Source organism: Struthio camelus, unplaced genomic scaffold (genome assembly GCF_040807025.1).
Source record: "Struthio camelus isolate bStrCam1 unplaced genomic scaffold, bStrCam1.hap1 HAP1_SCAFFOLD_188, whole genome shotgun sequence".
Classification (NCBI taxonomy): domain Eukaryota; kingdom Metazoa; phylum Chordata; class Aves; order Struthioniformes; family Struthionidae; genus Struthio; species Struthio camelus.
The window spans coordinates 27117-48713 of record NW_027182737.1 but is presented as its reverse complement, the minus strand read 5'-3'; the positions used below and the strand labels follow the sequence as shown (position 1 = coordinate 48713).

General features: G+C 68.0%; 2 protein-coding genes across 4 annotated transcripts; one reads left to right on the top strand and one right to left on the bottom strand.

Moving 5' to 3' along the window:
* Window positions 1-1233: 1233 nt before the first annotated feature.
* Window positions 1234-8502, top strand: LOC138065511 (low affinity immunoglobulin epsilon Fc receptor-like). Its single transcript, XM_068929572.1, has 8 exons — window positions 1234-1326; window positions 3802-3864; window positions 4328-4390; window positions 4874-4936; window positions 5417-5506; window positions 6468-6592; window positions 7162-7268; window positions 8226-8502. Exons 3-8 carry the CDS (start codon window positions 4342-4344, stop codon window positions 8362-8364), a joined length of 573 nt encoding a protein of 190 aa, XP_068785673.1. The 5' UTR covers window positions 1234-1326; window positions 3802-3864; window positions 4328-4341; the 3' UTR covers window positions 8365-8502.
* Window positions 8503-17932: 9430 nt separating this feature from the next.
* On the bottom strand, window positions 17933-21578 carry TRAPPC5 (trafficking protein particle complex subunit 5). 3 transcript variants are annotated; one of them, XM_068929569.1, is made up of 2 exons: window positions 21478-21578; window positions 17933-19377 (listed from the first exon to the last, which is right to left on the bottom strand). In XM_068929569.1, exon 2 carries the CDS (start codon window positions 19359-19361, stop codon window positions 18795-18797), a length of 567 nt encoding a protein of 188 aa, XP_068785670.1. In that variant the 5' UTR covers window positions 19362-19377; window positions 21478-21578; the 3' UTR covers window positions 17933-18794. The 3 variants fall into 3 exon arrangements, with proteins under 3 accessions (XP_068785670.1, XP_068785671.1, XP_068785672.1); XM_068929570.1 differs by having other exon boundaries at window positions 17933-19374; window positions 21478-21547; XM_068929571.1 differs by having other exon boundaries at window positions 17933-19371; window positions 21478-21528.
* Between the last annotated feature and the right edge of the window lie 19 nt (window positions 21579-21597).

Genomic DNA, 21597 nt, shown 5'->3' with positions numbered 1-21597 from the left:
ATATGGAGGGAGGGGATATGGAGGGGGGGGGATATGGAGGGAGGGGGATATGGAGGGAGGGGGATATGGAGGGAGGGGATATGGAGGGAGGGGGATATGGAGGGAGGGGATATGGAGGGAGGGGATATGGAGGGAGGGGGGATATGGGGGGGATATGGAGGGAGGGGGATATGGAGGGAGGGGATATGGGGGGATATGGAGGGAGGGGATATGGAGGGGAGGGGGGATATGAGGGAGGGGATATGGAGGGAGGGGATATGGGGGGATATGGAGGGAGGGGATATGGAGGGAGGGGGATATGGAGGGAGGGGATATGGAGGGAGGGGGGATATGGAGGGAGGGGGATATGGAGGGAGGGGGATATGGAGGGAGGGGGATATGGGGGGATATGGAGGGAGGGGGATATGGAGGGAGGGGGATATGGGGGGATAATGGAGGGAGGAGGATATGGAGGGAGGGGGAAATGGGGGGTCTGGAGGGAGGGGGATATGGAGGGAGGGGGATATGGGGGGAGGGGATATGGAGGGAGGGGATATGGAGGGAGGGGGGATATGGAGGGAGGGGGATATGGGGGGAGGGGGGATATGGAGGGAGGGGGGATATGGAGGGAGGGGGGATATGGAGGGAGGGGGATAGGGGAGGGGGGGGTAAGGAGGGAGGAGGGATATGGAGGGGAGGGGGGATATGGAGGGAGGGGGAATATGGAGGGAGGGGGATATGGAGGGAGGGGGGATATGGAGGGAGGGGATATGGAGGGAGGGGGATATGGAGGGGAGGGGGGATATGGAGGGAGGGGGGATATGGAGGGAGGGGGATATGGAGGGAGGGGATATGGAGGGAGGGGGGATATGGAGGGGAGGGGGGGATATAGAGGGAGGGGGAATATGGAGGGAGGGGGATATGGAGGGAGGGGGATATGGAGGGAGGGGGGATATGGAGGGGAGGGGGATAATGGGGGGAGGGGGATATGGAGGGAGGGGATATGGAGGGAGGGGTATGGAGGGGAGGGGGATATGGGGGGAGGGGGGATATGGAGGGAGGGGTATGGGGGGGATATGGGGGGGATATGGAGGGAGGGGGATATGGGGGCTGGTCTCACTGTGACATTTCCCGTCCCTCTCGCCTGTGTCCCCCCATGTCCCATGTCCTCATATCCCCCCTGTCCCCCCGTGTCCCCCCATGTCCCTGTGCCCCCCCATCCCCCTCATGGTCCCCCCGTGCCCCCCCCAGGGTGGCAGCGGTGTCCCCCCTTGGCCGGGCTCCTGGCCCTGCTGGCGGTGGCCTTCGTCGCCTGGGGGCTGCTGCTCGGCCTCCTCCTCGCCCGCTGTGAGTGCCGGGGACACGGGGGACACGGGGGACACGGGGGACACGGGGGACGGGGCAGCGACGTCGATGTGGGCCCCAAGGGGACAGGAACTCCGGATGGGGACAGGGGACATGGACAAGGACGGGGACGCAGCACATGGCCCTGGGGCAGGGACACAGCGTGGGGACACAGACGTGGACGTGAGACGGGAACATGGGACACGGACGCGGGATGGGGACACGGGACTGGGACAGGGGCACAGGATGGGGACACGGGGCAAGGACACGGACGCGGGATGGGGACACGGGACTGGGACAGGGGCACAGGATGGGGACACGGGGCAAGGACACGGATGCGGGATGGGGACACGGGACTGGGACAGGGACACGGATGCGGGATGGGGACACGGGACTGGGGCAGGGACACAGGATGGGGACACGGGGCAAGGACACGGACGCGGGATGGGGACACGGGACTGGGACAGGGGCACAGGATGGGGACACGGGGCAAGGACACGGATGTGGGATGGGGACACGGGACTGGGACAGGGACACGGATGCGGGATGGGGACACGGGACTGGGGCAGGGACACAGGATGGGGACACGGGGCAAGGACACGGACGCGGGATGGGGACACGGGACTGGGACAGGGACACAGGATGGGGACACAGGACTGGGACAGGGACACGGATGTGGGATGGGGACACGGGACTGGGACGGGGCACAGGATGGGGACACGGGGCAAGGACACGGACGCGGGATGGGGACACGGGACTGGGACAGGGACACAGGATGGGGACACGGGGCAAGGACACGGACGCGGGATGGGGACACGGGACTGGGACAGGGGCACAGGATGGGGACACGGGGCAAGGACACGGACGCGGGATGGGGACACGGGACTGGGACGGGGCACAGGATGGGGACACGGGGCAAGGACACGGACGCGGGATGGGGACACGGGACTGGGACAGGGACACAGGATGGGGACACGGGGCAGGGACACGGACGCGGGATGGGGACACGGGACTGGGACAGGGGCACAGGATGGGGACACGGGGCAAGGACACGGACGCAGGATGGGGACACGGGACTGGGACAGGGACGCGGGATGGGGACACGGGACTGGGACAGGGACACAGGATGGGAACACAGGGCAAGGACACGGACGCGGGATGGGGACACGGGACTGGGACAGGGACACAGGATGGGAACACAGGGCAAGGACACGGACGCGGGATGGGGACACGGGACTGGGACAGGGACACAGGATGGGGACACGGGGCAAGGACACGGACGCGGGATGGGGACACGGGACTGGGACAGGGGCACAGGATGGGGACACGGGGCAAGGACACGGATGTGGGATGGGGACACAGGACTGGGACAGGGACACAGGATGGGGACACGGGGCAAGGACACGGATGCGGGATGGGGACACGGGACTGGGACAGGGACACAGGATGGGGACACGGGGCAAGGACACGGATGTGGGATGGGGACACAGGACTGGGACAGGGACACAGGATGGGGACACGGGGCAAGGACACGGATGCGGGATGGGGACACGGGACTGGGGCAGGGACACAGGATGGGGACACGGGGCAAGGACACGGACGCGGGATGGGGACACGGGACTGGGACAGGGGCACAGGATGGGGACACAGGGCAAGGACACGGACGCGGGATGGGGACACGGGACTGGGACAGGGGCACAGGATGGGGACACGGGACTGGGACAGGGACACGGATGTGGGATGGGGACACGGGACTGGGACAGGGACACAGGATGGGGACACGGGGCAAGGACACGGATGTGGGATGGGGACACGGGACTGGGACAGGGACACGGATGTGGGACAGGGACTCAGCATGAGGACACAGGACGAGGACACAGATTTGAGATGGGGACATGGGACAAGGACACTGATACGGATGTGGGACAGGGACACAGGACAAGGACCCAGGATGGGGACACGGATGGGGACATGGGACAGGGACACAGGATGAAGACACAGGACCAGGACAGGGACACAGGATGGGAACACGGGACCAGGACAGGGACACAGGATGGGAACACGGGACAAGGACACAGACATGGGATGGGGACACAGGTCTGGGACAGGGACACAGGATGAGGGCACAGGCAGGGACACGGGATGGGGACACGGGATAGAGACACAGGCTGGGGACATGGATGGGGACACGGGACGGGGATACGGGACACCAGACCAGGACACAGGCTGTGGGCAGGGGACAGGGGGACGGGGACATGAGGGACATGGGACACGGGGGCCATGGGGACACAGGGACCTGGGCACCTGGGACAAGGCCAAGGGACGTGGGGGAGGTGAGGAGACACGGAGGGGGACATGGGGGACACTGGTGATGGCGCAGGTGGTGGCAGGGGGTGACGCGGGTGGTGGGATGACCCGGGGATGGGGGGGGCAAGGTGACAGTGATGGGTGACAGTGACGGGGGTCCCCGTGACCCAGATGCGGCGCTGAGCCGGGAGATCCAGCACCTCCGCGAGAGCCAGAGGCTGCTTGAGGCCAACGGTACCGGGGGGACACGGGGGACATGGGGGGGCAGGGGGGACACGGGGGACAGGGGGGACATGGGCACTGGGGATGTGGAGGACATGGGGGGACATGGCGGACGTGGTCATGGAGGGACATGGAGGGATATGGGGGACATGAAGGGACATGGGGGGACATGGAGGGACATGGGGGGACATTGGGGACATGGAGGGACATGGGAGAACATGGGGGACATGGAGGGACATGGGGGGACATGGAAGGACATAGGGGACATGAAGGGACATGGACATGGAGGGACATGGAGAACATGGAGGGACGTGGAGGATATAGGGGGACATGGGGGGACATTGGGGGACATGGGGGACATGGAAGGACAAGGGGGACATGGAGGGACATGGAAGGACATGGGGGACATTGGGGCATATGGGGGGGGGCCATGTGGGAGGACTTGGGGACACACAGGTGACAGCGACTCCCGCAGGCTCGGAGCTGGCGATGGAGCTGGTGACGCTGGCGGGGAACCAGACCCGGCTGCGGCTGCGTGGTGCGTCCCCACCACGTCCCCACCGCGTCCCCATGCCACCGCGTCCCATGTCCCTGGGCTGTGTCCCATGTCCTCCTGTCCCCATGTCCCATGTCCCTGGGCTGTGTCCCATGTCCCCGTGTCTCCATCTCCCATGTTCCTCATGTTCCCGTGACCCCATGTTTGCATGTCCTGTGTCCCCTGTCCCCTGTCCCCATGTCCCCATCTGCTATGTCCCCATGTCCCCATGTCCCTGGGCTGTGTCCCATGTCCCCGTGTCTCCATCTCCTGTGTTCCTCATGTTCCCGTGACCCCATGTTTGCATGTCCTGTGTCCCCTGTCCCCTGTCCCCATGTCCCCATCTGCTATGTCCCCATGTCCCCATGTCCCTGGGCTGTGTCCCATGTCCCCGTGTCTCCATCTCCTGTGTTCCTCATGTTCCCGTGACCCCCTGTTTGCATGTCCTGTGTCCCCTGTCCCCTGTCCCATGTCCCCTGTCCCCAGGTGCTGAGACAGCAGCTCTTCTGGAGGCCCTGGCGGTCAACCAGAGCCTGGCCCGCATAGAAGGTGGGACACAGGGGACATGGGGGATATGGAGGGACATGGAGGGACATGGGGGACATAGGGGTGACATGGGGACATGAGAACAGGGGAGGGTGGAAAAAGGGGGAAAATGGGGGGCAGATGGAGGGTGCTGGGATGCCCCATGGGTGCTGTGGGTGCTGGGTTACCCTATGGATGTTGGAGTCCTCTATGGGTCCTGGGGTGCTCATGGGTGCTGGAGAGCCCTATGGGTGCCCATGGATGCCCCATTGGTGTCACGGTCCCCCATGGGTGCTGCAATGCCTCATGGGTGCTGTGGGTGCCCCACGGGTGTCATGGTCCCCCATGGGTGCTGTGCATGCCCCACGGGTGTCACGGTCCCCCGTGGGTGCTGCAATGCCTCATGGGTGCCGTGAGGGCCCCGTGGGTGCCCCATGGGTGGTGGGACGCCCCGTGGGTGCCTTGGGTGCCCCGTGGGTGCCCCACGCGGCCCTGGCCCCACAGTGTCGGGGACGATGGTGGCCGTGTGGCGCGACCGCGACCGCACCCGGGAGGAGCTGCACCGGCTGCTGAAGGCCCTCTGGGAGGGACAAGGTGAGCCCGGATGCCTGGGCCCCTCACCCCAGGGTGCCCAAATGCCTGGGACCCTGGGTGGGTGCCTGGATGCCTCAGTCCATGGGTGGGTTCCCAGACACGTGGGTCCCTGGGTAGGTGCCTGAACACTTGGGTCCATGGGTGGGTGCCTGGACACCTGGGTCCCCGGTTGGGTGCCTGGACACTTGGGTCCTTGGGTCGGTGCCCAGACACCTCAATCCCTGGGTGGGCGCCCGGACACCTGAGTCCCCAGTTGGGCCCCCGGACGCCTTGGTCCCTGGGTGGGCCTTGGTCCATGGGTGGGCGCCCGGACACCTGAGTCCCCAGTTGGGCACCCGGACGCCTTGGTCCCTGGGTGGGCCTTGGTCCATGGGTGGGCGCCCGGACACCTGGGTCCCCAGTTGGGCACCCGGACGCCTTGGTCCCTGGGTGGGCCTTGGTCCATGGGTGGGCGCCCGGACACCTGGGTCCCCAGTTGGGCCCCCGGACGCCTTGGTCCCTGGGTGGGCCTTGGTCCATGGGTGGGCGCCCGGACACCTGGGTCCCCAGTTGGGCACCCGGACGCCTTGGTCCCTGGGTGGGCCTTGGTCCATGGGTGGGCCCTTGGATGCCTTGGTCCATGGGTGGGCGCCCGGACACGTGGGTCCCCAGTTGGGCACCCGGACGCCTTGGTCCCTGGGTGGGCCTTGGTCCATGGGTGGGCGCCCGGACACGTGGGTCCCCAGTTGGGCACCCGGACGCCTTGGTCCCCGGGGTGGGCCTTGGTCTATGGGTGGGCGCCCGGACACCTGGGTCCCTGGTTGGGTGCCTGGACACCTGGGTCCCCAGTTGGGTGCCTGGAAAGTTGGGTCCCTGGGTGGACACCCAGACACCTCGGTCCACGGGTGGGTACCCGGCCGCCTGGGCCCCGGGGCGGGCGGTGACGCGGGTGCAGGCCCCGGGTGCCGCGTGTGCCCCCCAGGCTGGCGGCTGCACGGCGGCAGCTGCTACGCGCTGGGGCTGGGGGCCGCCGGGTGGGCGCAGGCCCAGGGCGCCTGCCAGGAGCAGGGGGCCACCCTGGTCTCCATCGGTGACCACCAGGAGCAGGTGGGAGCAGGGCACCGGTGGCACTGGGGGCACTGGGGGAACCGGGGGCACTGAGGGGACTGGGGGTGCTGGGGGGACTTGGGTTGCTGGGGGGACCGGGGGCACTGAGGGCACTGGGGATACTGGGGGGACTGGAGGCACTGGAGGAACTGGGGGTTCTGGAGGATACTGGGGGGACTGGGAGCACTGGGGGTGCCAGGGGTACTGGGTGGACTGGGGATACTGGGAGGACCGAGGGCACTGGGGGAACTGGGGGTGCTGGGGAATACTGGGGGGACTGGGGGCACTAGGGGTGCTGGGGCACTGGGGATACTGGGGATACTGGGGGGATAGGGGATACTGGGGGGACCAAGGGTGTCGGGGGCACTGGGGGCACTGGGGATACCGGGGGTGCTGGTGGCACTGGGGGCACTGGGGGTAGTGGGGGGACCAGGGGGGTCGGGGGCACTGGGGCAACTGGGGGGACTGGGGATCCTGGGGGCACTGGGGATACTGGGGGCACTGGGGGGGGGGACACAGGGGGACGGGGGGGTGGCGAGGAGGCAGCGTCCCCAAGCCGGTGTCCCCAGGCCTTCGTGGCCAGCCTGGCCCCCTCCCACGACGTCTGGATCGGCCTCCACGACCGCAGCACCGAGGGGACCTTCGAGTGGGCTGATGGCTCCCCGCTGGCCTACCAGTGCGTGGGGGGACAGGGGGGGACATGGGGGACGTGGGGAGACATGGAGAGACATCAGGGGATGGAGGGGCGGGGGACATGGGGGGGATGGGGGACATGGGGGATATGGGGGAACATGGGGGATGGAGGGACATGGAGGGACGTGGGGGGACATAGGGGACATGGAGGGACATAGAAGCTATGAGAGGACATGGAGGGACGGGGGGAGATGGAGGGATGTGGAGGGACATGGAGGGACTTGAGGGGACATGGGGGGACATGGGGAACATGGAGGGCCATGGGGGACATGGAGGGAGATGGAAGACATGGGGGGACATGGGGGGACATGGGGGAGATGGAGGGACATGGAGGATGTGGAGGGACATGGAAGGACATGAAAGACATGGGGGACATGGAGGGATGTGGAGGGACATGGAGGGACATAGGGGACATGGAGGGAGATGGAAGACATGGGGGACATGGTAGGACATGGAGGGACATGGGGGAGATGGAGGGACATGGGGGATGTGGAGGGACATGGAAGGACATGAAAGACATGGGGGACATGGAGGGATGTGGAGGGACATGGAGGGACATAGGGGACATGGAGGGAGATGGAAGACATGGGGGACATGGTAGGACATGGAGGGACATGGGGGAGATGGAGGGACATGGGGGATGTGGAGGGACATGGACATAGAGGGACATGGGGGACATGGAGGGACATGGAAGACATGGAGGGACATGGGGGGACATGGAGGGACATGGGGGATTTGGAGGGACATGGAGGGACATGAAGGACATGGGGGACATGGAGGGATGTGGAGGGACATGGAGGGACATGAAAGACATTGGGGACGTGGAGGGACATGGGGGGAGATGGAGGGACATGGGGGAGATGGTGGGACATGGAGGGCGGTGGCTGTGGGGCGCCGCGGGAGCTGCCGGGGCGCCCGGTGACACGGGCGGCGGCGGCAGGAACTGGGGCTGGGGACAGCCGGACGAGGCGGCGGGCGGCCAGGACTGCGTGGCCATGGGTCCCCACGGGAGCTGGGCCGACCGGGCCTGCGCCTCGGCCCCCGGCGGGTGGCTCTGCGAGCGCCCCTGGCACTGCTGACGGGGACGTCACCCGCCGCTGATGACGCCACCCCCCCCTGCTGCCACCCCCTGGACTCCTGGGGACATCGGGGACACCGGCGCCCGCGTGAGCTGCCACCTTCCCCGTGCGGTGACAATAAACTGGCTGCAGCCCCCAGAGAGCTGTCGGGACGGGGTGGGACGGGTGACGCCGCTGGGGGCGTGGGATGGGTGATGCCGGGACTGGATGGGTGACACCTCCGTGATGGGGTGGGATGGGTGACACCGGGACAGGATGGGTAACACCTCCATGATGGGGTGGGACGGGTGACACTGGGACAGGACAGGTGACACCTCCATGATGGAGTGGTATGGGTGACACCAGGACAGGATGGGTGACACTGGGACAGCACAGGTGACACCTCCATGATGGAGCAGGATGGGTGACAGCAGGACAGGAGGGGTGATACCGGGACAGGACCGGTGACACCTCTATCATGGAGAGGGGTAGGGGACACCAGGACAGGATGGGTGACACCACCCCCCCCCCATGATGGGATGGGATAGGTGACACTGGGACAGGACAGGTGACACCTCCATGATGGAGCGGGATGGGTGACAGCAGGAAAGAATGGGTGACACCCCCATGATGGGGCAGGATGGGTAACACTGCAACGGGATGGGTGACACTGGGACAGGACGGGGGACACTGGAATGGGATGGGTGACACCGCAACAAGAAAGGTGACACTGGGATGGGACCGGTGACACTCCCACCATGCAATGGAATGGGTGAAACTGTGATGGGGCAGGTGACACTCCCCCCATGATGGGGTGGGACAGGGGACACCACAATGGGACAGGTGACACTGGGATGGGATGGGTGACACTGGGATAGAAAGGTGACCCCCCCACACCATGGCATGGGACAGGATGGGGTCACAGAGCCCTTCGAGGACACATCTGGGGGCACCTGGGGGAACCCAGGCTCCTCATGCAGGAGAACATCTGGGCCCACCAGGACATTCATGGGTGCCATTTGGGGACACTTCAGGGACATCATGGGTCACATCTGGTACAGACCGCTCCCAGTCCACCACATGTGGGCACATCTGGATGGGCAGAGCAGGGCACTGGGTGGCCTTCAGGGCACATCTGGAGGCTCCTTGGTCGCAGCTGGGGTGACACACCTGGTCACCCTTTGGGGCACATCCGGGGGTGACATCCGGCCACATCTAGGAGGTGACGAATCCATGGGGACATAGAGGCTCCAGAACCTTCCCTTCCCCCACCCCCCCACCCCCCAACCTTCAACCTGATGGGACCCAGGTGTCCGGGAGGCACCGGGGGAGGGTGACAGGTGAGGGGATGAGCAAAGGGACCCCCCAAAATCCCCCAGCGACAGGCAGGTCCACACAGCAAGGTTTAATGGTGGTCGAGGGAGGTGGGGCCCAGACACCTGGGTCCCTCAGACACCTGGGTCCCTCGGACACCTGGGTCCCTCAGACACCTGGGTCCCAGACGGCTGGGTTCCTCGGGTGCTTGGTCCCAGATTTTGGGGGGACCCCAGGTGTCCTGGTCACCCACAGGGAACAGAGACCCAGGTGTCTGGGTCCCATGGGGACGGGAGGGCCCAGGCGTCTGGGTCCCATGGGGATGGGAAGACCCAGGTGTACGGGTCACCCTCAGGGAATGGGGACCTAGGCGTCCAGGTCCCACTGGGACGGGGGGACCCAGGCGTCCGGGTCACTCGCGAGGGGGCTCTGGGGTGCCGAGCCCCACCAGCAGGCGAGCAATCTCAGCCCGGAGCTCGGTCTCCTGCGCCGCCATGTCTGCCCCGAACCGTGACCCTGGGGGGCAGAGGTCAGGGGTCACGGGGGTCAGAGGCCTGGTTTTGGGTCACCCTCCACACATGATGGGGTCAGGATTTGGGGGTCCCTCTTGGTCAGGTTGGGCTTAGGGTTTGGGGTTGGATTCGGGTCCCCCCCCGGCTGAGGTCGACTTTGGGGGTGGTTTTGGGGTTCCCCCCATCAGGTCAGGGTTGGGGTTGGGTTTGGGGTCAGGTTTTGGGGTCCCCCAGTTGGGTGAGGGTTAGGGTGAAGTTGGGCTTTGGGGTCCCCCTGGTCTGGTTGAGGTCAGGGTCAGGTTTGGGGTTGGGTCACGGTTGAGTTTTGGGGTCCCACAGGTGAGTCAGGTTTGGGTAGGGGTTGGGTTTTGGGGATCCTCAGGTGGGTCAGGGCTAGGGTCAGATTGTGGGGCCCCCAGGTGGGTCAGGGTTGGGTCGAGGTCGGGTTTTGGGGTCCCTCAGTTGGGTCAGGGTTGGGGTGAGGTTTTGGGGTCCCCTAGTTGGGTCAGGACTGGGTCGAGGTCGGGTTTTGGGGTCACCTAGAAGGGTTGAGGTTGGGTCAGGGTCAGGTTTTGGGGTCCCCTAGGTGGGTCGGGTGTGGGTCGGGGAGGGGTTTTGAGGTCTCCTAGGTGGGTTGGGGAGGGGTTTTAGGGTCCCCTAGTTGGGTCGAGGTTGGGTCGAGGTGGGGTTTTGGGATCTTCTAGGTGGGTCGAGGTCAGGTTTTGGGATCTTCTAGGTGGATCAGGGTTGGGTCAGAGTTGGGTGTTGGGGTCCCACAGGTGGATCAGGTTTGGGTCAGGGAGGGGTTTTGAGGTCTCCTAGGTGGGTTGGGGTTGGGTTTTGGGGTCCCCTAGTTGGGTCGAGGTGAGCTTCTGGACTCCTCTAGGTGGGTCAAGGTCAGGTTTTGGGATCTTCTAGGTGGATCAGGGTTGGGTCAGAGTTGGGTGTTGGGGTCCCACAGGTGGGTTGGGTTTGGGTCAGGGAGGGGTTTTGAGGTCTCCTAGGTGGGTTGGGGTTGGGTTTTGGGGTCCCCTAGTTGGGTCGAGGTGAGCTTCTGAACTCCTCTAGGTGGGTCAAGGTCAGGTTTTGGGATCTTCTAGGTGGATCAGGGTTGGGTCAGAGTTGGGTGTTGGGGTCCCACAGGTGGGTCGAGGTCAGGTTGGCATCAGGTTTTGGGGTTCCCTAGGTGGGTCGAGGTCAGGTTTTGGGGTCCTCTAGGTGGGTCAGGGTGGGGTGAGGGTTGTGTTTTGGGGTCCCCTAGTTGGGTTAGGGTTGGGTCGAGGTCAGGTTTTGGAGGCCCCTAGGTGGGTTGAGGTTGGGTTGAGGTGGGGTTTTGGGGTCCCCGGCTGGGTCGGGGTCCCCAGGCACCTTCGTGGTGCAGGCGCTGCAGCTCGGCCTCCAGGCGCCGCAGCAGGACCCCCCGGTGCCACCCTGCGACAGGGATGGGGACACGCTGCCACCGGCGTCCGCCACCCAGGGCCGGGCACCTGGCAGCCCCCCCATGGCCCCTAGTGACCCTCCCTGTCCCCCACCTCCCTCTGTGTCTCATGTCCCCCCATGTCTCTCCATGTGCCTCCATGTCTCCCCATGTCCCCCATGTCCCCCCATGTCCTCCCATGTCCCTCCATGTCCCCCATGTCCCCCATGTCCCCCATGTCCTCCATGTCCCTCCATGTCCCCCATTTCCCTCCATGTCCCCCATGTCCCACCATGTCCTCCATGTCCCTCCATGTCCCCCATGTCCCTCCATGTCCCACATGTCCTCCCTGTCCCTCCATGTTCCCCATGTCCCCCATGTCCCCCATGTCCCTCCATGTCCCACATGTCCCCCCATGTCCTCCCATGTCCTCTGTGTTCCATGGCCTCCGTGTCCCCCCATGTCCCCCATGTCCCTCCATGTCCATGATGTCCCCCATGTCCCCCCATGTCTCTCTATGTCCCTCTATGTCCCCCATGTCCGCCCATGTCCCTCTGTGTCCTCCGTGTCCCTCCATGTCCCTCCCTGTCCCTCCATGTCCCCCATGTCCTCCATGTCCCACCATGTCCCCCATGTCCTCCATGTCCCTCCATGTCCCACCATGTCCCCCATATCCCTCCATGTCCCTCCATGTCCCTCCATGTCCCTCCCTGTCCCTCCATGTCCCCCATGTCCCCCCATGTCCCCCCATGTCCCTCCATGTCCCCCCATGTCCCCTATATCCCTCCATGTCCCCCATGTCCCCTATATCCCTCCATGTTCCCCATGTCCCACCATGTCCCACCATGTCCCCCATGTCCCCCATGTCCTCCATGTCCCTCCATGTCCCTCATGTCCCTCCATGTCCCCCATGTCCTCCATGTCCCCCATGTCCCCCATGTTCCCCCATGTCCCTCCATGTCCCCCATGTCCCCCATGTCCCACCATGTCCCCCATGTCCTCCATGTCCCCCCATGTCCCTCCATGTCCCCCATGTCCTCCATGTCCCACCATGTCCCCCATGTCCTCCATGTTCCCCCATGTCCCTCCATGTCCCCCATGTCCTCCATGTCCCACCATGTCCCCCATGTCCTCCATGTCCCTACATGTCCCACCATGTCCCCCATATCCCCCCACGTCTCTCCATGTCCCCCCATGTCCCTCCATGTCCCCCATGTCCCCCATGTTCCCCCATGTCCCCCATGTCCCCCATGCTGTCTGTGTCCTCCATGTCCCCTCCATGTCCCTCCCTGTCCCTCCATGTCCCCCATGTCCTCCATGTCCCACATGTCCCTCCGTGTCCCCCATGTCTTCTGTGTCCCTCCATGTCCCTCATGTCCCCCATATCCCTCCATGTCCCCCATGTCCCCCCATGTCCTCTGTGTCCCCCCATGTCCTCCGTGTCCCCCCATGTCCCCCATGTCCCTCCATATCCATGATGTCCCCCACGTCCCCCCGTGTCTCTCTATGTCCCTCTATGTCCCCCATGTCCCCCATGTCCCTCTGTGTCCTCCATGTCCCACCATGTCCCCCCCGTGTCCCCCATGTCCCCTCTGTCCCCACTCACCCTCCTTCTCCTCCTGCTCCAGCTGCTCCTGCAGCTGCCGCAGGTGCTGCCACAGCGGGGGGGCTGGGGGACACAGGGGACATGGGGGACACGGGGGGACATGGGGGGGCCCAGGAGCACCCAGGGCCTTGGGGGTCCTGGGCATTGTGGGAGGGGGGGTCGCAAGGTGTCTGGGGGAGCAGGGGAGTCCCATGGGTGAGGGGGTCCCATGGGTGGGGGGGTACATGGGGTCCCATGGTTGGGTGGGTGCCCTAGATGGGGGTTCCTATGGGTGGGGGGGGGTCCCATGGGTGGTGGGTGCCCTGGCTGGGTGGGGGGGGTCCCATGGGTGGTGGGTGCCCTGGCTGGGAGGTGCGGGGGGGGACCCATGGGTGGGGGGCTGCCCTGGGTAGGGGGTGTCAGAGGGGGGCCCTGGCTGGGGGGGGTCCCATGGGTGGGGGGCTGCCCTGGGTGTGGGTAGGGGGGTGTCAGGGAGGTCCCATGGGTGGGAGTTGCCGGAGGTCCCATGGGAAGGGGGGGTCCCATGAGTGGGCATGGTGCCCTAGGTGTGGGGGGGGTCCCATGGCTGGGGGGTTGCCGGGGGTCCCACGGGTGGGGTTGGTCCCGCGGGTGAGGGTCCCAGGGGTGGGGGGTCCCAGGGGTGAGGGGGGTCCCACGGGTGGTGTCCCAGGGGTGGGGGTCCCAGGGGTGGGAGGGTCCCGCGGTGGGGTCCCAGGGGTGGGGGGTCCCAGGGGTGGGGGGGTCCCGCGGGTGGGGTCCCAGGGGTGGGGGTCCCAGGGGTGAGGGGGGTCCCGCGGGTGGGGTCCCAGGGGTGGGGGTCCCAGGGGTGGGGGGCATCCCGCAGGTGGGGTCCCAGGGGTGGGGGGTCCCAGGGGTGGGGGGTTGCCGGGGGTCCCACGGGTGGTGTCCCAGGGGTGGGGGTCCCAGGGGTGGGGGGTCCCAGGGGTGGGGGGTCCCAGGGGTGCCAGCGCTCACGGGGCCGGCGCGGGGGCTGCTGCTGCCGCAGCCCGGCCACGTCCTGGGTGAGGCGGGAGTCTGCGGGGGGTCGGGGGGGTTCAGGGGGGTCACGGGGGGGTCGGGGGGTCAGGAGGGGTCCAGAGGGCTCAGGAGGGGTCCGGAGGGGTCAGGGGGGGTCGGGGGGTCGGGGGGGGTCAGGGGGGTCGGGGGTTCAGGGGGGTCGGGAGGGGTTATTTCGGGTCAGGAGGGGTCGGGGGGTCGGGGGGGTCGGGGGGGTCGGGGGGGGTCAGGGGCGTCATGGGGGGTCGGGGGGGTCCGGAGGGGTCAGGGGGGTCAGGAGGGGTCCGGAGGGGTCAGGGGGGGTCGGGGGGTCGGGGGGGGTCAAGAGGGGTTGGGGGGTCAGGGGGATCGGGGGGGTCGGGAGGGGTTATTTCGGGTCAGGAGGGGTCGGGGGGTCGGGGGGGTCCGGAGGGGTCAGGAGGGGTTATTTGGGGTCAGGAGGGGTCGGGGGGTCAGGGGGGTCGGGGGGGTCAGGAGGGGTTGGGGTCAAGCCAGTCAGGGCAGTCAGGGTGAGGGGTCGGGGGTCGGGGGTCGGGGTCATGGGTCAGGGTCGGGGGTCCGGGGTCGGGGTCAGGGGTCAGGGTCAGGGGTCAGGGTCCGGGGTCGGGGGTCGGGGTCAGGGGTCGGGGTCAGGGTCGGGGGTCAGGGGTCGGGATCATGGGTCAGGGTCAGGGGTCAGGGGTCGGGGGTCGGGGGTCGGGGGCCAGGGTCATGGGTCAGGGTCCGGGGTCGGGGTCATGGGTCAGGGTCGGGGGTCGGGGTCAGGGGTCGGGGTCGGGGTCAGGGTCGGGGGTCCGGGGTCGGGGGTTGGGGGTTGGGGTCAGGGGTCGGGGTCAGGGGTCGGGGGTCTGGGGTTGGGGTCAGGGGTCGGGGTCATGGGTCAGGGTCAGGGTCAGGGTCAGGGTCGGGGGTCCGGGGTCGGGATCATGGGTCAGGGTCAGGGGTCAGGGGTCGGGGGTCGGGGGTCGGGGGTCAGGGTCATGGGTCAGGGTCCGGGGTCGGGGTCATGGGTCAGGGTCGGGGGTCGGGGTCAGGGGTCGGGGTCGGGGTCAGGGTCGGGGGTCCGGGGTCGGGGGTTGGGGGTTGGGGTCAGGGGTCGGGGTCAGGGGTCGGGGGTCTGGGGTTGGGGTCAGGGGTCGGGGTCGGGGTCAGGGTCAGGGTCAGGGTCAGGGTCGGGGGTCCGGGGTCGGGGGTCGGGGGTCGCTCACCCACGGCCACGAGGACGAGGAGCAGCAGAGCCCAGAGCAGGAAGGAGCCGCCGACGGCCGCCACCGCCCCCCCCGGCACCCCCCGGCCTGCTGCACCCATGGGTGTCACCGGCACCCACGGGGGTCACCGGCACCCCCCCGGCACCCCCCGGCCTGCTGCACCCATGGGTGTCACCGGCACCCACAGGGGTCACCGGCACCCACCGGGGTCACCAGCACCCCCCCGGCCTGCTGCACCCATGGGTGTCACCGGCACCCACGGGGGTCACCGGCACCCCCCCGGCACCCCCCGGCCTGCTGCACCCATGGGTGTCACCGGCACCCACGGGGGTCACCGGCACCCCCCCGGCACCCCCCGGCCTGCTGCACCCATGGGTGTCACCAGCACCCACGGGGGTCACCGGCACCCCCCCGGCACCCCGCGGCCTGCTGCACCCATGGGTGTCACCGGCACCCACGGGGGTCACCGGCACCCCCCCCCGGCACCCCCCGGCCTGCTGCACCCATGGGTGTCACCAGCACCCACGGGGGTCACCGGCACCCCCCCGGCACCCCGCGGCCTGCTGCACCCATGGGTGTCACCGGCACCCACGGGGGTCACCGGCACCCCCCCGGCACCCCACGGCCTGCTGCACCCATAGGCGTCACCAGCACCCACGGGGGTCACCAGCACCCCCCCCGGCACCCCGCGGCCTGCTGCACCCATGGGCGTCACCGGCACCCACGGGGGTCACCCGCACCCCCCCCAGCACCCCCCCAACCTGCCGCACCTACGCGTGACACCGGCCCCCATAGATGACACCAGCACCCATGGGTGTCACCCGCACCCAGCACCCCCCTGGCCTGCCGCACCCACGCGTGTCACCACCCCCCCACGGGTGTCACCAGCACCCCGCACCCCCCCAGCACCCCAGCACCACCTCCCAGCCCCCCCCCACCCTGCAGCACCCACCAGTGTCACCAGCACCCAGCACCCCCCCCGGCACCCCGAGCGTCACCAGCCCCCCCCAAAGGGTGTCCCCAGCCCCCCCCGGGTGTCCCCAGCCCCCCCCGGGTGCAGGTACCTTCCCGGCCCATGGCGCCGCCTCGGGCTGCAGCGAGGGCGGCGGGTGCCACGGGTGCCACGAGCGCGCCCGGCCTCAGCCCCCACCCACTTCCTGTCCCCCCCCCTCACCCCGGGCCTCAGCGGCCCCCACGGGTGCTCCCTCCCCGGGGACACGTGCCACCCGGGCCACAGCCGACCGCGGTGACGTCCGTCCCTCCTCCGTGACACCCGGTCCCTGGGGACACCCGGTCCCGGGGACACCCGGCCTCAACGACCTCCCCCCCCAGCCTGGTGACACCCCCCCCTTCCCTGGTGACACGTGCCACCCCTGGTGACACCCATTCCCCGTGACGGCCGGCCCCAGTGACACACAGCCCCAATGAACCCCCTGCTTGGTGACCCCCCCCCTCTTCCCTGGTGACACGTGCCACCCCCGGTGACACCCGGCGCTGGGGACATTCGGCCCCAATGACCCCCCCGTCTGGTGATCCCCCCCTCCCCGGTGACACGTGCCACCCACGGTGACATCTCCTCCCCAGTGACACATAGAGCTAGGCCATGTCACAGGGACCCACCCCATGTCCCCAGAGCTGCCCCCCGTGTCCCCAAGGGGCACGGGGCCACCCCCACGTCCCCACGGGTGGGCTTCAGTGTCCCCAAGGGGCACCAAGACACCATGTCCCCATCAGTGGGCTTTGGTGTCCCCCAGGGGCATTAAGGGCACCCCCATGTCCCCCAAGGGTGGGTTTTGGTGTCCCCAAGGGGCACAGGGACACCCCTGTGTCCCCATGGGTGAGCTTTGGTGTCCCCAAGGGGCATAGGGACATCCCTATGTCCCCAAAGCTTCCCCTAGTGTCCCCACATTGCACAGGGACACCCCTGTGTCCCCAAGGGCGGGCTTTGGTGTCCCCAAGGGGCACGAGGACACCCCTACGTCCCTAGAGCTGCCCCCAGGGTCCCCACAGTGCATGAGGACACCCCCATGTCCCCAAGGACGGGTTTGGTGTCCCCAAGCCCCTATGTCCCCACAGGTGGGCTATGGTGTCCCCAAGGAACACAAGGACACCCTCACGTCCCCAGAGCTGCTCCCAGTGTCCCCACGGTGCATAGGGACACCCTTGTGATCCCAAAGGCGGGCTTTGATGTCCCAAAGGGACATGGGGACACCTCAATGTCCCCAAAGCCAGCCCCGGTGTCCCCAACGGGCACAAAGATACCCCCATGTCCCCATGGGTGGGTCTTGGTGTCCCCAAGGGACACAGGGACACCCTCATGTCCGCAGAGTTGCCCCCAGTGTCCCCACCTCCATGTCCCCAAGGGTGGGCTTTGGTGTCCCCAAGGGGCATGGGGACACCCGCAGATCCCCAGAGCCAGCCTCAGTGTCCCCAGGACAAGGGACAAGAGACACCCCGACATCCCCGAGGACAGGGCTTGGCGTCCCCAACACCTTCAAGAAAGAGCCAAGGGACGTCACAGGGCATGAAGGAGGGTTTATAGTGACACAAACTGGCCCCACTGTCCCCGAGAGAGGACGAGGGCCACCAGCAGGGACAGAGGAGAGCGTGTGGGGACGTTAAGTGGCCCAATGTCCCCAAGAAAGAGCCAAGGGCCACCAGGAGGGACAAGGGTGGCTGCTGAGGGACAAGAACTGGCCCCAGTGTCCCCAAAAAGGAATCAAGGGCCACCAGGAGGCCCAAGGGCCAGCATGCAGGGGACAGTCCATGTCCCCAAGGGAGGCTGAGGGCCACCAGGTGGTACAAGAGCCAGCACAAGGGCCGCCAGGAGGCCCGAGGGCCACCAGGAGGCACCAGAACCAGTGCGAGGGCCACTAGGAGGCACAAGAGCCACCAGGAGGCATCAGAGCCAGCGTGAGAGCCACTAGGAGGCCCAAGGGCCACCACGAGGTACAAGAACCAGTGCGAGGGCCACCAGGAGACACAAGGTCCAGGGTGAGGGCCACCAGGAGGCACAAGGGCCACCAGGAGGCACAAGGGCCACTGCAAGGGCCTCCAGGAAGCCCAAGGGCCACCAGGAGACACAAGAACCAGCGCGAGGGCCACCAGGAGGCCCAAGGGCCACCAGGAAGTACAAGAGCCAGCGTGAGGGCCACCAGGAGGTACAAGAGCCAACGTGAGGGCCACCAGGAAGCCCAAGGGCCACCAGGAGGTACAAGAGCGAGCGCGAGGGCCACCAGGAGGCCCAAGAACCAGCGCGAGGGCCACCAGGAGGCCCAGGAACCGGCGCGAGGGCCACCAGGAGACACACACAGTCCAGGACGAGGGCCACCAAGAGGCCCGAGGGCCAGGGGCGGGGACGGGAGGGCGGCGGCCCCTCAGCGCCCCTCGAGGCTCTTGTCGCGGGCGACGACGGCCTCGTCGAACTTGATCATGAGGGTGGTGCCCTTGTGCCAGTGGGCGGTGACCTTGGCGGGGAAGCCGCTGGCGCCCAGCACGGCCTCGACGAGGCCGGCGGTGAAGGCGGCGCAGTTGAGGCTGCTGTTGTCGCGGGGCACCGAGATGAAGGCGTTGACCAGCGGCTCCTTCTCGATGATGTAGTAGGTCTTGTCGTCGTCGTTGGCCTGCTCGAGCTTGTCGGCCTCCTTGCCGAAGAGGGCCTTCCACACGGGCCCCTTGACGAAGAGGAGGACGTTGAGGAGCTTGGTCTCGCGGCGGCCGCTCTTCTCGCGGCTCACCAGCACGTCGAGGACGCGCAGGCCCACCTGGCGGCCCAGGCGGGCCAGCTTGGCCTGCAGCTCGGCCACCGAGTAGACGCGGTTCTGGCAGTACTGCACCAGCTCGGAGAAGAGCAGGGCGAAGGCGCCCAGGCTCACCTCGGTGCGGGGACGGCTCAGCGGGCGCTCCAGGATGGGCGACTTGCCCCGCGTGAAGCGGGCGTCCATGCTGCTGCTGCTGCTGCTGCGGGGCGGGAGCGGGGACACGGGGTGAGCCTGGGGTGGTGGCACCTGTCAGCGGGAGCCCCAGGGAGGTGGCACCAGGGCAGGGTGCACCTTGGGGTGGTGGCACCCAGCAGGGAGAGCCCCAGCGGGGTGGTGGCACCCAACGGGGTGAGCCCTGAGCACTGGTGTCACATCGGGGGTCTCCTTGGAGTGGTGGCACCTGTCAACGGGAGCCCCAGGGAGGTGGCACCAGGGCAGGGTGCACCTTGGGGTGGTGGCACCCAGCAGGGAGAGCCCCAGCGGGGTGGTGGCACCTGTCAGGGTGAGCCCTGAGCACTGGTGTCACATCGGGGGTCTCCTTGGAGTGGTGGCACCTGTCAACGGGAGCCCCAGGGAGGTGGCACCATGGCAGGGTGCACCTTGGGGTGGTGGCACCCAGCAGGGAGAGCCCCAGGGAGGTGGCACCAGGGCAGGGTGCACCTTAGGGTGGTGGCACCCAGCAGGGAGAGCCCCAGGGAGGTGGCACCAGGGCAGGGTGCACCTTGGGGTGGTGGCACCCAGCAGGGAGAGCCCCAGCGGGGTGGCACCATGGCAGGGTGCACCTTGGGGTGGTGGCACCCAGCAGGGAGAGCCCCAGGGAAGTGGCACCATGGCAGGGTGCACCTTAGGGTGGTGGCACCCAGCAGGGAGAGCCCCAGCGGGGTGGCACCATGGCAGGGTGCACCCTGGGGTGGTGGCACCCAGCAGGGAGAGCCCCAGCAGGGTGGTGGCACCCAACGTGGTGAGCCCTGAGGGGTGGTGCCACATCAGGGGTCTCCCTGGGGTGGTGACACCCGTGGGGTGACCCCCAGGAGGGTGGCTGCACCGTGTCAGGGTGCACCCTGGGGTGGTGACACCCGTGGGGTGACCCCCAGGGGGGCGGTGGCACCGTGTCAGGGTGCACCCTGGGGTGGTGACACCCGTGGGGTGACCCCCAGGGGGGTGGAGGCACCGTGTCAGGGTGCACCCTGGGGTGGTGACACCCATGCGGTGACCCCCAGGGGGGCGATGGCACCGTGTCAGGGTGCACCCTGGGGTGGTGACACCCGTGGGGTGACCCCCAGGGGGGCGATGACACCGTGTCAGGGTGCACCCTGGGGTGGTGACACCCGTGGGGTGACCCCCAGGGGGGCGATGGCACCGTGTCAGGGTGCACCCTGGGGTGGTGACACCCGTGGGGTGACCCCCAGGGGGGCGGTGGCACCGTGTCAGGGTGCACCCTGGGGTGGTGACACCCGTGGGGTGACCCCCAGGGGGGCGGTGGCACCGTGTCAGGGTGCACCCTGGGGTGGTGACACCCGTGGGGTGACCCCCAGGGGGGCGGTGACACCGTGTCAGGGTGCACCCTGGGGTGGTGACACCCATGGGGTGACCCCCAGGGGGGCGGTGGCACCGTGTCAGGGTGCACCCTGGGGTGGTGACACCCGTGGGGTGACCCCCAGGGGGGCGATGACACCGTGTCAGGGTGCACCCTGGGGTGGTGACACCCGTGGGGTGACCCCCAGGGGGGCGGTGGCACCGTGTCAGGGTGCACCCTGGGGTGGTGACACCCGTGGGGTGACCCCCAGGGGGGTGGAGGCACCGTGTCAGGGTGCACCCTGGGGTGGTGACACCCGTGGGGTGACCCCCAGCGGGGCGGTGACACCGTGTCAGGGTGCACCCTGGGGTGGTGACACCCGTGGGGTGACCCCCAGGGGGGCGGTGGCACCGTGTCAGGGTGCACCCTGGGGTGGTGACACCCGTGGGGTGACCCCCAGGGGGGTGGAGGCACCGTGTCAGGGTGCACCCTGGGGTGGTGACACCCGTGGGGTGACCCCCAGGGGGGCGATGACACCGTGTCAGGGTGCACCCTGGGGTGGTGACACCCGTGGGGTGACCCCCCCGGGGGGTGGGGGGCGGTGACACCCATGGGCGGGGGGGGGTGGCACCCACCGGGGAGGCCCCGTGTCCGGGGGGGGGGGAAGCCGTCACCGCCCGCCCCAACGCCACCGGCGGGTCCGCTCCCCCCCCCTCCCCGGGCCCAGGTCCCCCCCCCCCCCGGTCCCCTCCGTCCCCCCCCCCCGGTCCCCGCGACACCCACCGGCTGCTCCGGGCGCCCCGCTCGCACTTTACGGCCGCCGCTGTCGCAAAAGTGTCGCGCGGCGGCCGCCGAGCGCGGGCGGAGCGCGGTGGAGGAGGGGGGAGGAGGGAGGCCGCGCCG

What these genes read in the sequence shown, in the direction of transcription:
- LOC138065511 (XM_068929572.1), top strand. Translation starts at nt 4,342, where the DNA reads ATGGAGCTGGTGACGCTGGCGGGGAACCAGACCCGGCTGCGGCTGCGT. An exon ending in GAGCCTGGCCCGCATAGAAG is followed by an intron (nt 4,937 to 5,416) that starts GTGGGACACAGG and finishes CTGGCCCCACAG; the next exon opens with TGTCGGGGACGATGGTGGCC. An exon ending in TCGGTGACCACCAGGAGCAG is followed by an intron (nt 6,593 to 7,161) that starts GTGGGAGCAGGG and finishes CGGTGTCCCCAG; the next exon opens with GCCTTCGTGGCCAGCCTGGC.
- TRAPPC5 (XM_068929569.1), bottom strand. Translation starts at nt 19,361, where the DNA reads ATGGACGCCCGCTTCACGCGGGGCAAGTCGCCCATCCTGGAGCGCCCG.